At 39.3% G+C, this 17,897-nt stretch overlaps 1 protein-coding gene across 1 annotated transcript in view; it reads right to left on the reverse strand.

The window, feature by feature from the left end:
* The window catches only part of LOC126258437 (long-chain fatty acid transport protein 4-like), a 318,264-nt gene that overhangs the window by 16,348 nt on the left and 284,019 nt on the right, over window positions 1–17,897 (reverse strand). Inside the window, exons 7-8 of the mRNA XM_049955644.1 lie at window positions 13,547–13,693; window positions 322–459 (exon numbers count right to left, since the gene is read on the reverse strand). Of these exons, the coding sequence (XP_049811601.1) occupies window positions 322–459; window positions 13,547–13,693 (285 nt within the window). The remainder of the gene's footprint in view (window positions 1–321; window positions 460–13,546; window positions 13,694–17,897) is intronic.

A 17,897-nucleotide genomic window follows, 5' to 3' on the forward strand; every position in this document is an offset into this window, starting at 1 on the left:
AATTAAAATAACTTCAGATACTGTTTTGATCCATGATGTTTCACTTTCTTTCTTTCTCCCTTTCTGGATGTTACACATTTTTTTGTCAAGCAGTGTATATACATAAAATAATCTAGAAGTAATCCCATAATTGTCAGTCTGAGTAGATTATCACTGCTCATAATTTGTTGTAAATATAATTCTACAAGGATAGTGTCTGTGGGTTTGCAATATGTGACTTGACTTTCCCACATCCCTGAAGGCTTCCCTCCATGGTGGAGCACAGTGGGTGAATGAACAAATAACAATGAAGACAAAATGCCTAAGGCTTTTTTCACATACCAGAGAAGAATGCTCTATCTCCTTTCTTGAACACATCATGAAGTATTTTCTTTCTTGACTCTTCTTTATCAACATAGCCATAAAATTGGCGTGTCTCATCACCGGTTATTATTTTGCCAACCACTATTCCCGGTTCTCCTGTGAAAGAAAACTTTAAGATTACATTTATTAATTCATGTTAATTTATCTGCTAACTATACTGCTCTTTTCCATTTTTAGTAGTGCACCCATGGTCTAGGGGTAGCATATTTGATTAGTAATCAAAACATCCTTGGTCTCAGGTTCAAAACCCACCATTGCTTAAATTTGGATTAATAATCAGCAGAGGAGTGGACAGAGGTTCAGGGCATTCTCTTGTCCTTGCGATGGAAAAGGTGGAAGAATTGGTAATGATCAATGGCATGAGGATGCAGAAAGCAGTGGAAACCACTGCGTTAAAGAGACATAACACGTATCAATAGAACATGTGGCCTGTAATTGAAAAAATGTCATGATGATCTCTCCATTGGCAAAAAGTTTCGGAATAGTCCCCTTTCAGATATAATAATAATAATTATTATTATTATTTTGGGTAATAATAATAATAATAATAATTAGATCACATAACATCAATAGATACGAAGAAAGTAAATTGGAGAAAGAAAACACTACATGGCAAGCACCCGTATCATCTAACACAGCCACACATTGATCAAGACGCATCCAACACATGGCTAAGAAAAGGCAATATATACAGTGAGACGGAAGGATTCATGATTGCAATACAGGATCAAACAATAAACACCAGATATTACAGCAAGCATATTATTAAAGATCCCAATACCACAACAGATAAATGCAGACTTCGCAAACAACAAATAGAAACAGTAGATCACATCACAAGCGGATGTACAATACTAGCAAATACAGAATACCCCAGAAGACATCACAATGTAGCAAAAATAATACATCAACAACTTGCCATACAGCATAAACTAATAAAAAAACACGTTCCCACATACAAGTATGCACCACAAAATGTACTGGAGAATGATGAATACAAATTATACTGGAACAGAACCATTATAACAGATAAAACAACACCACATAACAAACCTGACATCATACTCATCAATAAAAAGAAGAAATTGACACAACTAATCGAAATATCCATACCCAATACAACAAATATACAGAAGAAAACAGGAGAAAAAATTTAAAAATACATCCAAATGGCTGAGGAAGTCAATGACATGTGGCATCAGGATAAAGTTGACATCATACCAATTATACTATCAACTACAGGAGTCATACCACACAATATCCACCAGTACATCAATGCAATACAGCTACATCCAAACGTATATATACAACTACAGAAATCTATAATTATTGATACATGTTCAATTACCCGAAAGTTCCTAAATGCAATGTAACATATACCGTACAGTTAAAAGGAAGTCACGCTTGATCAAGGTTCATGTCACTTTCCATTTTTGACCAGACATAACGTCTGAGACAGGAAAGAGAAATAATAATAATAAGAAGAAGAATCCATCAGAAGGGACTGCCAAGGGGAGGTGACCATGAGAAAAACACTGAATAACCACCAAAAGGATAGCATTCCATGAGTCAGGTGTGGTATATTGGAAGATTTAACATGACAGGGAAGCTATAAAATCTGAAAAAGGAAATGCAAAGTCTCAATCTAGACATAATAGGGATCAGTGAAGTGAAACGGAAAGAAGACAAGGAATTCTGGGCAGAAGAGTATAGCGTAATATCAACATAGACAGAAAATGCTTTAACAGAAGTAGGAGTCATTATGAATAGCAAGGTAGGGTAGGGAGTGTGTTGCTGCAGTGATAGGGTTGTTCTTATCAGAATGAACAGCAAACCAACACTGACAATGATATTTCAGGTGTACATGCCGATGTCGCAAACTGTAGATGAAGAGGTAGGAAATTGTATGAGGATATTGAAAGGGTAATATATTACATAAAATGAGATGAAAATCTAATATGTATGGGGAACGGGAATACAGTTGTTCATGGTATTTGTCGACCAGGAAAAAGTGTGACAATTTAAAACGGTGCAAGATGTTCAAAATTTTGAAAAAGTAGGGATATGCTATAGTGAGAGACAGGTAATATACAATATGTACAAGAGGCAAGAAGGAATAATAACAGTGGATGACCAAGAACGAAGTGCATAGACTAGAAAGGGTGTAAAACAGGAATATAGTCTTTCACCTCTACTGTTCAATCTGTACATCGAAGAAGTTATGATGGAAATAAAAGAAAAGTTCAGAAGCGGGATTAGAATTCAATGTGAAAGGATATCAGTGAAATTGAAGAAGAATTACATGATCTGCTGAATGGAATGTACAGTCTAATGAGTAAAGAATGTGGATTGAGAGTAAAATGAAGAAATATGAAAGTAATGAGAAGTAGCAGAAATGAGAACAGCAAGAAACTTAATGTCAGGATTGATGGTCACGAAGCAGATAAAGTTAAGGAATTCTGCTACCTAGGCAGCAAAATAACCAATGACAGACAGAGCACGGAGGACATCAAAAGCAGACTAGAACTGACAAAAAGAGCATTCCTGGCCAAGAGAAGTCTACTAGTATCAAACATAGACCTTAATTTGAGGAAGAAATTTCTGAGAATGTATGTTTGGAGCACAGCATTGTATGGTAGTGATACATGGATTGTGCGAAAACCAGAATTGAAGTGAGATGTTGTGCTACAGAAAAATACTGAAAATTAGGTAGACTGGTAAGGTAAGGAATGAGGAGGTTCTGCACAGAGTTGGAGAGGAAAGGAATATGTGTAAAACTGACAGGAAGATGGTACAGGATGATTGGACATCTATTAAGACACCAGGGAATGATTTCCATGGTACAAGAGTGCAAAAACTGTAGAGGAAAACAGCAAATAATTGAGTGCACAGGTTGCAAGTGAGAAAAAACCTTGTTAAAGAGATAATTTTTGTCATTTCCATGGAAGATGATAGAGTAACACCTAACTGACTGACTGCCTGTGGCAACTGTATTTTTAAATTACACTGCAGATTTATTCATTTGTGAACTAACCATACAGTTGTGTCTCTGGAATTATGTATAAATGGCTCTGAGCACTATGGGACTTAACATCTGAGGTCATCAGTCCCCTAGAACTTAGAACTACTTAAACCTAACTAACCTAAGGACATCACACACATCCATGCCCGAGGCAGGATTCGAACCTGCGACCATAGCAGCAGTGCGGTTCTGGACTGAAGCGCCTAGAACCGCTCGGCCACTCCGGCCGGCTGAAATTATGTCAGTTGATCATTCGCTGCTGCAGACTCAGGTATTTTTGAAAGAATGTTTTATTGTTTCTGTTATACTTTTAAAACAGCATGACCTTTTTGCAACATTGTAGTATGCTGAGAGTATTCTTTTATGTGGAACAACCTGCAAATCATAAATTTGAGCCAATTTTTGGCTCTCCTATATCCACATATGCATATTTAAAGGAACTGCAAAGATGAGCTCTAACCATTCGGATGGTAGGAGCCTCACATGCCACATGATCCTTGTTACATTATTATTTAATTGGATAGATGAAAGAATCTACTCACCAAGTGGCGGCTTGTTACATTATTATGCATTCATTTGCCATTTTTTTATCAGACGGTATATATTATTGTTTCTGTGTTGTTCAAGTGTTTCATGTTATATACAATGCTGACAAGTAAAATCCAGACACCAGAAAGTTTATGAAATAATGAAATTTTAGTTACTGGATGCAACACAGTATACACTGAGGTGACAGAAGTCATGGGATACCTCTTGCTATCATGTTGGATATTTTTTTGCCTGGGGACTGATGACCTCAGATGTTAAGTCCTATAGTGCTCAGAGCCACATGAACCATTTTTGTTTTGCCTGGTGTAGTGCAGCAACTTGATGTAGCATGGACTCAGAAAGTTGTTGGAAGTCCTGTGCAGAAACATTGAGCCGTGCTGCCTCTATAGCCATCCATAATTGCAAGTGTTGTCAGTGCAGTATTTTGGGCATGAACTGACCTCTCGATTATGTCCCACAAATGTTTGAAGGAATTCATGCTGGGTGATCTTGGTGACCAAACTATTTGCTCAAGTTATCCAGAATTTGCTCCAAACCACTGGCAAACAATTGTGCCCCAGTAACATGGCACATTGTCATCCATAAAAATTTCATCATTCTTGAGGAACACAATGTCTGTGGATGGGTGCAAATGGCATCCACCCAGATATCCAGAGGACCCAGTTCATTCCATGTAACCAAAGCTGACACCATTATGGAGCCACCACCAGCATGCACAGTGCCTTGTTGACAACTTGGGTCCATGGCTTCACAGGATCCCACACTCAAACCCTACCATCAGCTCTTACCAACTTAAAATGGGACTCATCTTTTCCAGTTGTCTTGGGTCCAATCAAAGTGGTCACAAGCCCAGAAGATTTGCTGCAGGCAATGTCGTGCTGTTAGTAAAGGCACTTGCAACGATTGTCTGCTGCCATAGCCCATTAATGCCAAATTTCACCACACTGTCCTAATGGATACATTCATCATACATCCTGCATTGATTTCTGTGGTTGTTTCACACAGTGTTGTTTTTTGTTAGCACTGACAACTCCGTGCAAATGCTGCTGCTCTGTCATTAAGTGAAGGCTGTAGGCTACTGCATTGGATATTGTGAAAGCTAATACCTGAAATTTGGTATTCTCACCACACTCTGGGTCTCAGAATACTGACTTCCCTAACAATTTCTGAAATGGAATGTCCCATGCATCTAGCTCCAACTACCATGCCACATTCAAAGACTGTTAATTTCCATCGTGTGGCCATAATCATGTTGGAAACCTTTTCACATGAATCACCCGAGTACAAATGACAGCTCTGCCGATGCTCTGCCCTTTAATATCTTGTGTACAGGATACTGCCACCATTTGTATATGCGCATATCACTATCCCATGACTCGTCAGCTCTGTGTAGTAGGAAAAATATATGATTACCTTTGTGTGTAGTCTGGGATTACATAGGGAGTAAAATTTGGTGCACAATGTCTCTGTCCATCCAGGAACTGGGTCAAACTGAGTTTCGATAAGAGATTTGGGTATATCATTTGATGCTGCTTCACCTCTATGCCATAGTTCCTCAACCATTGTGGTTGATAGATCTGGAGAACATGCTGGCCAGGGCAACAATCAAAACACCCTTTGTATTGTGGTAAGTCAGAATAGAACACACAATGTGTGGTTTTGTGTTATCTTGTTGGGAGGTAACATCATTGATACCTCAAAAGCAGGGCACATCATCTATCCATAACACATCTGAAATACAGGTGTCTCAAAAGAAAGTTTATATTGGAAGAGTTCTCTGCACATGTGCAAAAAATCAGAGGAGAGCGTGGAGTACGTTCATTGCTTGCTTGGCCCTTAGGAATTCACTTTATATGGAGTGCTTCTTGGGAGCTGACTGCACATTCTGTGTGTGAGAATTTTATGAACACAGTGATTCAGCGACTGTAGCATGGAGGAAGTTTCACAGTGAGCAGGGACTGCATAGCACAAATGATGCTCCAAGTAATAAAATAGTCTAAGGTTTCAAGCCACAAACGTTTGGAAGAGATCTCCTCTGCCAGTGTCAAGTGGTTGACTGTTGAAGGAATGCCACTACCATCCTTATATAACGATACCACCACTAGTGGTGACACTGGTACCCAGTCCCACACTACATATGGCAATGTTTTGGTGGCCCGACCACTGCACCTGCTTCAATTCTCTAGTCGTAAGATCCCAGGCCATACTGAGCTGCAATTCACCATCTTTATGGAGGGTGTTGTTCGATATTTTGATCTCTGTTGCTTCTTTTATTATGTACTCCAGAAGCCATTACTCGATTTAACAATAGAATTATTCTTGAATGCAATTTGGTGCCCATTTTCCAGTGCATGCTCCACTACAGCTGATTTTTTAGGATAGCTTAGGCGGAAACACTTTTCATGTTCTGTGCAGCACTGTTCAATGGTGCAGACAGTCTGACTGACATAAAACTGCCTAAACTCATAATGTATTTTGTATATTCCAGGTGTTCTGTGGTTTACATTGACTTTCACTGGCTTTATTAGTTGCTGAAGCTTTGTTGGGGGCCCAAAGACTTTATCGATTCTATGTTCCTTCAAAGAGCCAGCTAATCTTACCTGTTATTTAGCCTTAAAATGGTAAAAATACAATCTTCTTCATTTCTTCTTTTGAGGCCTTCTGCTTTCATGGCTTAGATGAAACTGCTTGTAAAATTTGTCTGTTTTGTAACCGTTTTCCTTGAAAACTTTATGTAAGTGGCTCAGTTCTCTTGGAAGGTTTCCAGCATTTAAGACAGTTTCAGCTTGATGTACCAAGGTCCTCAGAATAGACAATTTCTCTGCTGGATGGTGATAGCTGGTGGTGTGCAGATACCTGTCTTTGTGGCTGGGCTTACAGTAAATGCTGTGAACAAGACACCCTTTGGGTTTACGGCTGACAAGGATGTCCAGAGATGGCAAGCAACCACCGTCCTCTACTTCAATCATGAATTTTATGTGGTCGTGGATGTTGTTAATGTGTTTCAGGAACTCTTCCAGCTTTTCGTGTCCATGAGGCCATATGGTAAATATATCGTCAAGTAGTGATAAAAACAACCAAGGCTTTGCAGGATCCATGTCCAAGGCATATCCTCAAAACAAGACATAAAGAGACTGACTACAACTGGAGCTAATGTGCTCCCCATCACAACGCCATTTGTCTGGTTGAAATATTCTCCATCATGTAAAAAAACAGAATGACTTCAGGGTACGTTTAAATAAATCCACGATGGTATTGTCACAGGGAAAGCGAGTCTATAGAGTCTGTGATGGGCACACATGTGAATAGGGAAAGTAACCATAATATCCCCTTCACCAAGGTGTATACATTTAATTTGATCAATGTTGTCTGCTGCATTCTTTATATTGTTCACACAATGTCCATCGTGTATTGAGAGGAGGCTGGCCAAATGCTTTGCAAGTTTATAGACTGGCAATCTGATGGTGCTCGGTAAAGGCCTTAAAAGTGAATCCTTCTTAAGCACCATTGGCACACTGTAGAAGGTGTGTGGTCTGGGTGCCTGAGGGAGGAGGTTTTTAATAACACACTCTTCCAGTGATGATCATTTGAGAAGCTCCAAAGTCTTCCTCACTATCTGGATGTTGGGACCCGAGACAGTTTTTGGTACATATCTTCCTCCAGCATCCATCAGATTTTTCTGTCTTAGTCAGGTCATTCCAGTAGGATGGCAGCATTGCCCTTGTCAGATTCAGATGGCAGAACAATGGTGAGAGGATCATTTCAGAGAGCACACAAGCCATTGTGTTCAACTCTGGATATGTTTGGTTCTGGCCGTTTTGATAAAAAAAATGCAGCTCATTTCTCTACAAATTTCTTCTGCAGATTCACTAAGAAACTTATGAACTGCTTTTTCAACACCACTTAATATGCGAGCAAAAGGGATACTGTGTGGTGAAGGAGCAAAGTTTAGTCCCTTTTTCTTAAGTGCTGAGATGGCATGCACATCAAAGTTTCTTGCAGTCATATTGATAACAGTACTTTCTGCAGTTTTTCATTCTCTCCATGTTCTTGTAGTGAAAGCAGAATGAATTTCCCTTTCTGCTTCTCTGTGCCTCTCTGCCTTGATGATGTTAGTTGTGGCATCATTGCTGTGTCAATCCAGTCCTGTGTCAGTCCAGTCCTGTCTAAAGCCAAAAGTGACCAAGTCAGTTGCAGGTAAACAGCCAGAAGCTCACAGCCCTTTGTTTCCAGCTATTTTCTGGTGAAGTGTATCCTCTCCTGTAGCACAGTGGTAGTGGCCCGGTGAAATATTCTTCTGTTACTGCAGTGTTGATGTGATGGTTAATGATGGTAAATCATGGGATCATCATCTCATCTCAGCTGTGTAGTAGGAAGGCTAGTGAGCTTAATAAATTGGCCTTTTTAACATGCAGCTTCCCCAGGCATTTGATGCTGTACCTCGTCTCCTCCACATAGAAGTTTGGTATGTATGAATGTATTCTGTTGCAGTGATATCCATTGAAACCTGAGAATATTTAATACTCTAGGACCTTGGTACATTGAACCAAAACTGTCTCAGATGCCGAAAACTTAATGAGAGAACTGAGCCACTTACATAAAGTTTTTGAGGAAAACGATTAAAACAACAGAAAAACTTTGCAAGAAGTTTCACCTAAGCCAAGAAAGCAGAAGGCCTCCAAAAAGGACATGAAGAAAAGTGTTTGTTAAAAGTTTTGTGGCTCAATAGCAGGTTAGATTGGTTGGCTCCTGAAGAAACATCAAATTGACACAGTATTTGGGCCCCCAGCAAAGATCTGGGAACTAATGAAGCCTTCAAAATATGCTGTAGGCCTCAGAACACCTGGAATATACAAAATACCATGTGGGTGTGCACAGTTTTATGTTGGTCAGACTGTCTGCACTATTGAACAGTGCAGCATGAAAGACGTTTCTGCCTACACTATCCTGAAAAATTAGTTATAGCAAAGCATGCACTGGAAAATGGATACTGTATTGCATTCAGTGATGCTTTTATTATTAAATAGACCAACGGCTTCAGGGATTTTATAATAAATGAAGCAAAAGAGATCAAAATATTGGACAACACCCTCAATAAAGATGGTAGATTGCAACTGAGTAAGGCCTGGCATCTTATGATTAGGGGATTGAAGCAGGTGAAATGATCGTGCCAACTAAACATTGCTATATATAGCATGTGACTGGGTACCAGTGACATCACTGAAGGTGGCATGGTTATATAAGCATGGCATCAGCATGCCTTTGACAGTCTACCACTTGACAATGGCAGAAAGCTTGTGGGCAGGTAACCACATGATGTGGCTTGAAATCTCAGAATATTTTATTAATGGATATTGCCACATGAGCATGCATTCATACACAATGCTCCAAGTGTTTGCCTTATCCAGAAATGGATCAAAACATTTGAGGAGATTAGTTCAACACTGGACAAATCAAAATCCAGGCAACCAAGGTAATCAAGAATGGATGAATCCGTGGAGAGTGTAAATCCATCAGTTCATGATGCTCCTAAACTTTCCATTTGTAAGAGTGCAAGTTTTTTTAAATGTGTGCAGATCATCATTGCACCTGATTCTGCAGAAATCCCTTAAACTAAATCCCTTAAACTGCACCCTTTCAAAATCCAATTGCTGCAAGAATTAAAGCCTCAGGACGCCAAGCACTTATGATCCGACTCAATGCACTTCACTAACAACATCCTGTTTTCTTACAAGGCTCATTTTTACCTGAAAGGTCACATTAATAAGCAAAATTGTCACTACATGAGTGCAGTGAATCCTAAACAGAAGCCTGAGAAACCCTTTCATTTCCCAAAAGTTACTGTATGGGCTCCAATGTTGGCTCGGGGAATAATTGGCCCATACTTTTTCGAGGACAAGAGCAGTCATGCAGTTACATTATATGACTGTCTGGTGCCTGAATCACAAAACTATCCTGGTTATAACCAAAGAATATGGTTTCAGCAAGACAGAGCCACAGCACACTGCATCAATACTGTGACTTCCTGAAAGTTTCTCTGGCAAATTGATCTCCAGGAGGGGTGGCATAAATTGACCCCCACAGAATCCAGATTTGAGCCCAATGCATTTTTTCTTATGGTGATATGTCAAATGTAAAGTGTATGTCAATAATCTGACTTCTCTGGAGCAACTGAATGAAAATATCCATAGCGAAGCGGCAGCCATTGCACTTTCTATGTCCTGAGCCATCAGACAAAATTTTGGTCATTACTTGAATGAGTGCCATAGGTGCAGTGGATTGCATTTAAATGACATTGTTTTTAAAAAATAAATTCCAAAACCGTACATTTCAATAACAAATAAAGATTTTGTCAATAGACTTCAATATCTTTTTTTATTCTGACACACCAAATATAAACTTTTTTTTGAGACATCCTGTATAATGCCTGCTGTATTAATCAGAGCTGATCATATTTTGTACCTAATGGCTATCCATAACACCACGTTAGGTGCCGGACCCATACGATGATGACAAATGCATGCTGCTGGCTATGTTCATAGTCCTAGTAGCCTCCAAGTACAGATAAATCCAATATGATGCTGTACATGGAAGCAGGACTCCTCTGAAAAGGTTTCATGGTGCCATTCCAGTGCCCAGTCTGGTTACTGAGTGGACCACTGTCTGTGAGCATCTTTCTGCTATCCCATCAAGGGGAGCTGTAACAATGGTCACAACATTAATGGTCTACGGTGTACAACCTGCCATCACAATGTCAGTGTGGATACTTCACTTGCTGCAAACAAGCCCATTACTGACTCAAGGAATGTGAAGTGGCTGTACAATTCTGTACAGTTGAGCTAACAATGTTCATCCTCTTGGGCACAAGTCGTGTGGAGCCACTGAGCTTGCACAGCCTTGAGTATGGCCCTCCTGAATCTATTAATTCCACATTCAGACAAGAATTGTGAGATCCCAAGAACCAAAAGCAGCACTGTCGGCTAATGATAAATCATAGTTCTGATACCCCACAATCCTACCAGTGTCTAATTCTGACACGTACCAGTAGAGATTTCTTACACTTATATGAGGCATAACAGAATATTCTCATTAACAACCAGCATTGAAATGTCATTTCTGTATATGAAACCTGATGTGTACTCTCTTCTCATATGCAGAATATAGATAGTGTTACTTGTGCCTACTTTGTGCAGTTGTGTATACAATAAATTCATGCCTTCATGGTTTTGCAGTATCAATGATCTGTGGTGTAGTTTATCAGTGAATTTGCCATGTATTTTGTTATTTGTAAGACAGTTCTCTACATTTTAAGGGCTGCTTGACAGTGACTCTAGAGTTGAGACCAATAACCACAATACTTGTTTGCAAATTTGTGGTTCTGAAAAGGATAGATTGCTACACACCATATGGAGGCGGCACTGAGTTACTGAGTTGCAGACAGGCTGTGTAGTGCTGGAAGGGAAGGGGATAGGTAGGTGAAGGACAGGGACTAGCTAAGGTTGAGGCCAGGGGGTTTGTGGGAATGTAGGATATATTGCACAGAGATTTCCCACTTGTACAAATTAGAAGGCTGGTGTTGGTAGAAAGAATTGAGATGTCATAGGCTGTGAAGCAGTTATTGAAGTGAAGCATGCTGTGTTGGGCAGAATGTTCAGCAACTGGGTGATCCAGCTTTCTCTTGGCCACAGTTTGTCTGGTAGTTGGTAGAGGAAGGATGTATGCATCAGATCTTGCATCTAGGTCTATTGCAGATGCAAGATTTGTCCCATACATCCTCCCACTGCCACCAACACCAGTCCATCCCACTGCCTGTGAAAGCAGTCATGCAATCTGCAAACTAAGCTGCAACCACTGTGCCACTTGTTTCATGGGCATGACAACCAACAAGATGTCTGACCATATGAATGGCCAACAACAAACTGTGACCAAGAGACAGTTGGGACATACAACTGCTGAACATGCTGCCCAACACATTGTGCTTCACTTCAGTGGCGGCTTCACTGCCTATACCATGTGGATTCTTCCTACCAGTTTTTTTTTAATTGTACAGGTGAGAACTCTCCCTGCAATATATCCTGTGTTTCTGTAACCCCATCCCAGCCTCAATCTTTGCTAGTCCCTGTCCTTCACCTACCTGCTTCCTTCCATGCTCCCATTTCAGCACTACTCAGCCTTCTGTACCACTCATTCATCCACAAATCTCTTCCCTCTTCTCTACTTCTTTCCTTTTCCACTCTTCCCTTCCCTCCCTCCTCGTCCTCCTCAAACCTTCTGATTACTCCTAACAGCTCTACCCTGCCCTCACCACATCCCTGTATGCTCCCACAAACAGCAAACCATCTTTCCCACCCTTACCATGCTGTCTCTTCACCTTCCCCATCACCCATGATTCCTTACCAGGTGCAGTTGCCATATGCAGTTTGGCCCAGTGGCCAGAGACAATGGTCATGCGTGTGAGAGTTGTGGCTGTATGAATGTGTGTGTTTTCTACCTTACAAAAATGCCCTTTGGCTGAAAGCTTAAATATGTTGCAATCTTTTTGTTGTGTCTGTCTGCAACTCAATGTCATCTCTATACGGTGAGAAGCAATGTGGTTTTTTCAATATGATACTGTTGTTATTAATTCTAGGATTTTCCTTTGTTTAAATTTTACTATTTAATATTTCTATTTTTGAGTGTGTGTTGTGGCAGGCATAGTATAGTAACCACTTCTTTTTCATTTGGTGCCTATCGCAACTCAGCATCTCCGCTATATGGTGAGTAGCAACTTTCCTTCTCTGGTAATATAACAATATTCAGCATATACCAATGTAGCTGTTACGGTGTATACATAAAAAATACATTCTTGATACTCAGGACACGATACGAGAAAAAACAAGTGCTTCTACAAGCTCAGCATGACACTGTGAAATACAAAATGAACCACTTTTGTACTGGACTAAAAGCAGCAGAATAGCTACTCTATAGTTTAAGAGAAATTTATAACAAAAATCTCTCAAAAATATACTTAAAGCTGGTTTGATAGCCTAGCTGATATTATCTGTCAGAATGTGTAAGCCAAATTGCATTACTATAGTGTATATAAAATGTGACATGTACCTCAAAGTCTCTAAATAAAAGACATTTACAGCATTGAGTTGTAAAAATGTGTAAGACAAATAATGATGTAACATGGTATATAATATGTGATGGATGATACATGCTACCTGAAAATTCTTAACCATGATTTATTGGACACTTATTTGACTGTGATATTATACTGATTTGATCCATATAATGTAAGTCGGTACATATCCTGCTGCTGCTGCTGCTGCTACTACTGCTACTACTGCTACTACTACTACTACTACTACTACTACTACTACTACTATTATTGCTATTATTATTGGTTTGTCTGATAGATGAATCACATACATGAACTATGTGGAGATTACAAAAGCTTATGCTTATTATGAAGCTAGGACTGCATCCATTTATTTCAAACACTGACACATCTTGTTATTTGTTGGTCTCCACTCGCAGCAGTTCAGTAAAGCTTTAAATGAGGCACAAACAGTATAAGATTACCACACAACTGGTATCTGGAGATGGTTACTGCCAACCAGCACATACCATATGAACACTTCTGGCATAATCCATTTTTATCCCTTATAACTTCATGTGTCTCTTCATCTACTTTGATTAAAGCCACTGGGAACAACTTTTCTGGAAGGATCTGAGGCAGAAAACCTACTGCTCCTATTTTGTTGTCAAGATTTACTGAAAAAAAATATGAATAAGATCACAAATAACTGAATTAACTTAAGAAAAGTAAATTCAAGTAACTTAAACATTAAAAAATCAGTAAATTAAAAAAAGCACAGTTCATGTTGCATGAATGGTGTTAAAATTATTGGTAAGAATTTTTCACTGCTTTACTAAGGACATACATTAGAGGACTTAAAAATAATAGAAAAGATTGAACTCTCTTTCTGCCTGTCTACTGTGTTTTTTTTTCAACAACAGGATTGTATTTGTAGTGAGTTTGCCAGTATTAAGAAAGGATACCGAACAGGCAATGAAACCTAAACACTGTACTGCTTTATAATTATTTGCATCAGTTCTGTTATTTTTGTGCACCCCAAGTTTGCTAATTTCTGTTTTTCAGTTATCGTAAATCTGGTGTATAGCTGTTGTTGTTGTTGTTGTTGTTGTTGAGGTCTTCAGTCCAGAGACTGGTTGGATGCAGCTCTCCACGCTACTCTAACCTGTGCAAGCTTCTTCATCTCCGAGTAACTATTGCAATCTACATCTTTCCAAATCTGCTTAGTGTATTCATCTCTTAGTCTCCCTCTATGATTTCTACCCTCCACGCTTCCATCCAGTACTAAATTGGTGATCCCTTGATGCCTCAGAACATGTCCTACCAACGGATCCCTTCTTCAAGTCAAGTTGCGCCTCAAATTCCTGTTCTTCCCAGTTCAATTCAGTACCTCCTCATTAGTTATGTGATATATCCATCTAATATTCAGCATTCTTCTGTAGCACCACATTTCAAAAGCTTCTATTCTCTTCTTGTCTAAACTATTTATCGTCCATGTTTCACTTCCATACGTGGCTACACTCCATACAAATACTTTCAGAAAGAACTTCATGACACTTAAATCTATATTCGACATAACAAATTTCTCTTCTTCAGAAATGCTTAAAAGCCATAGCCAGTCTACATTTTATATCCTCTCGACTTTGACCATCATCAGTTATTTTGCTCCCCAAATAGCAAAACTCATCTACTACTTTAAGTGTCTCATTTCCTAATCTAATTCCTTCGGCATCATCTGGTTTAATTCGACTTCATTCCATTATCCTTGTCTTCTTCTTGTTGATGTCCATATTATATCCTCCTTTAAAGACACTGTTCATTCAGTTCAACAGTTCTTCCAAGTCCTTTGCTATCTCTGACAAAATTACAATGTCATCGGCAAACCTCGAGGTTTTTATTTCTTCTCAATGGATTTTAATTTCTATTCTAGAGTTTTCTTTTTTTCCCTTTACTGCTTGCACAGTATATAGACTGAATAACATTGGGGATAGTCTACAGCCCTGTCTCACTCCCTTCTCAACCACTGCTTCCCTTTCATGCCCCTCTACTATTATAACTGCCATCTAGTTTCTGTACAAATTGTAAATAGCCTTTTGCTCCCTATATTTTACCCCTGTCACCTTCAGATTTTTGAAAAAGAGTATTCCAATCAACATTGTCAAAAGATTTCTCTAGAAACATAGGTGTGCCTTTCCTTAATCGATCTTCTAAAATAAGTTGTAGGGTCAGTATTGCCTCACGTGTTCCAACATTTCGACAAAATACAAACTGATATTCCCTAAGGTCAGTTTCTACCAATTTTTCGATTCATCTATAAAGAATTCATGTTAGCATTTTTTATTTCACCTTTCTCATACATCTTTCTCACCAGATGGTAGAGTTTTGTCAGGGCTGGCTCTCCCAAGGCTGTCAGTAGTTCTAATGGAATGTTGTCTACTTGCAGGGCCTCATTTTGACTTAGGTCTTTTGGGTGCTGTCAAATTCTTCATGCAGTGTCATATCTCCCATTTCATCTTCATCTACATCCTCTTCAATTTCCATAATATTGCCCTCAAGTACATTTACCTTGTATAAACCCTCTATATACTCCTTCCACCTTTATGCTTTTCCTTCCTTGCTTAGGACTGGTTTTCCACCTGAGCTCTTGATATTTGTACAGGTAGTTCTCTTTTCTCCAAAGGTCTCTTCAATTTTCCTGTAGGAAGTATCTATCTTACCCCTAGTGATATATACCTCTACACCCTTGCATTTGTCCTCTAGCCATTCCTGCTTAGCCATTTTGCACTTCTCGTTGATCTCATTTTTGAGACATTTGTATTCCTTTTCGCCTGCTTCATTTACTGCATTTTTATATGTTCTCCTTTCATCAATTAAATTCAATATCTCTTTTGTTACCCATGGATTTGTACTAGCCCTCACCTTTTTACCTACTTGACCCTCTGCTGCCTTCACTATTTCATCTCTCAAAGCTACCCATTCTTCTTCTACTGTATTTCTTGTCAATCGTTCCATAATGCTCTCTCTGAAACTTTCTGCAACTTCTGGTTCTTTCAGTTTATCCAGGTCCTGGCTCCTTAAATTACTCCCTCTTTTGCAGTTTCTTCAGTTTTAATCTACAGTTCATAACCAATAAATTATGGTCAGAGTCCACATCTGCCTCTGGAAATATCTTACAATTTACAACCTGTTTCCCAAATCTCTGTCTTACCATTAAATAATCTATCCAAAACTTTCCAGGTCTCCAGGCTTCTAGGTATCCTTACCCCCAGTCCATATTTACCTACTACTGTTCCTTCTCTTCTTTTTCCTACTATCAAATTCAGTCCCCCATGACTATCAAATTTTTGTCTCCCTAAACTATCTGGATAATTTCTTTTATCACATCATACATTTGTTCAATCTCTTCATCATCTGTGGAGCTAGCTGGCATGTGAACTTGAACTACTGTGGTACGCATGGGCTTTGTGTCTTTCTTGGCTACAATAATGCATTCACTATGCTGTTTTGTAGTAGCTTATCTGTGTTCCTGTTTTTTAATGCATTATTAAACCAACTCCTGCATTACCCGGATTTGATTTTGTATTTATAACCCTGCAGCTTTTGACAATGTTGACTGGAATACTCTCTTTCAAATTCTGAAGGTGGCAGGGGTAAAACACAGGGAGCGAAAGGCTATTTACAATTTGTACAGAAACCAGATGGCAGTTATAAGAGTCGAGGGGTATGAAAGGGAAGCAGTCGTTGGGAAGGGAGTGAGACAGGGCTGTAGACTATCCCCAATGTTATTCAGTCTATATACTGTGCAAGCAGTAAAGGGAAAAAAAGAAAAATTCGGAGTAGGTATTAAAATCCATGGAGAAGAAATAAAAACTTTGAGGTTCGCCGATGACATTGTAATTCTGTCAGAGACAGCAAAGGACTTGGAAGAGCAGTTGAACGGAATGGACAGTGTCTTGAATGGAGGATATAAGATGAACATCAACAAAAGCAAAACGAGGATAATGGAATGTAGTCGAATTAAGTCGGGCGATGCTGAGGGAATTAGATTAGGAAATGAGACACTTAAAGTAGTAAAGGAGTTTTGCTATTTGGGGAGCAAAGTAACTGATGATGGTCGAAGCAGAGAGGATATAAAATGTAGACTGGCAATGGCAAGGAAAGTGTTTTTGAAGAAGAGAAATTTGTTAGTATCAAGTATTGATTTAAGTGTCAGGAAGTCGTTTCTGAAAGTATTTGTATGAAGTGTAGCCATGTATGCAAGTCAAACATGGACGATAAATAGTTTAGACAAGAAGAGAATAGAAGCTTTTGAAATGTGGTGCTACAGAAGAATGCTGAAGGTTAGATGGGTAGATCATGTAACTAATGAGGAAGTATTGAATAGGATTGGGGAGGAGAGGAGTTTGTGGCACAACTTGACAAGAAGAAGGGATCGGTTGGTAGGACATGTTCTGAGGCATCTAGGGATCACAAATTTAGTATTGGAGGGCAGCGTGGAGGGTAAAAATCGTAGAGGGAGACCAAGAGATGAATACACTAAACAGATTCAAAAGGATGTAGGCAGCAGTACGTATTGGGAGATGAAGAAGCTTGCACAGGATGGAGTAGCATGGAGAGCTGCATCAAACCAGTCTCAGGACTGAAGACCACAACAACAACAACAACAACCCTGCAGTCACCTGACCAGAAGTCTTGTTCCTCCTGCCCCTGAACTTCACTAATTCTGACTATGTCTAACTTTAAACTATACATTTCCTTTTTTAAATTTTCTAATGTACCTGCCACCAGATTAAGGGATCTGATACTCCTTTCTGTGATCCATAGAATGCCAGTTTTCTTTCACCTGCTAACGACATCCTCCTGAGTAGTCCCCACCTGGAG

Source organism: Schistocerca nitens, chromosome 1 (assembly GCF_023898315.1).
Source record: "Schistocerca nitens isolate TAMUIC-IGC-003100 chromosome 1, iqSchNite1.1, whole genome shotgun sequence".
In the NCBI taxonomy this organism is placed as follows: Eukaryota; Metazoa; Arthropoda; class Insecta; order Orthoptera; family Acrididae; genus Schistocerca; species Schistocerca nitens.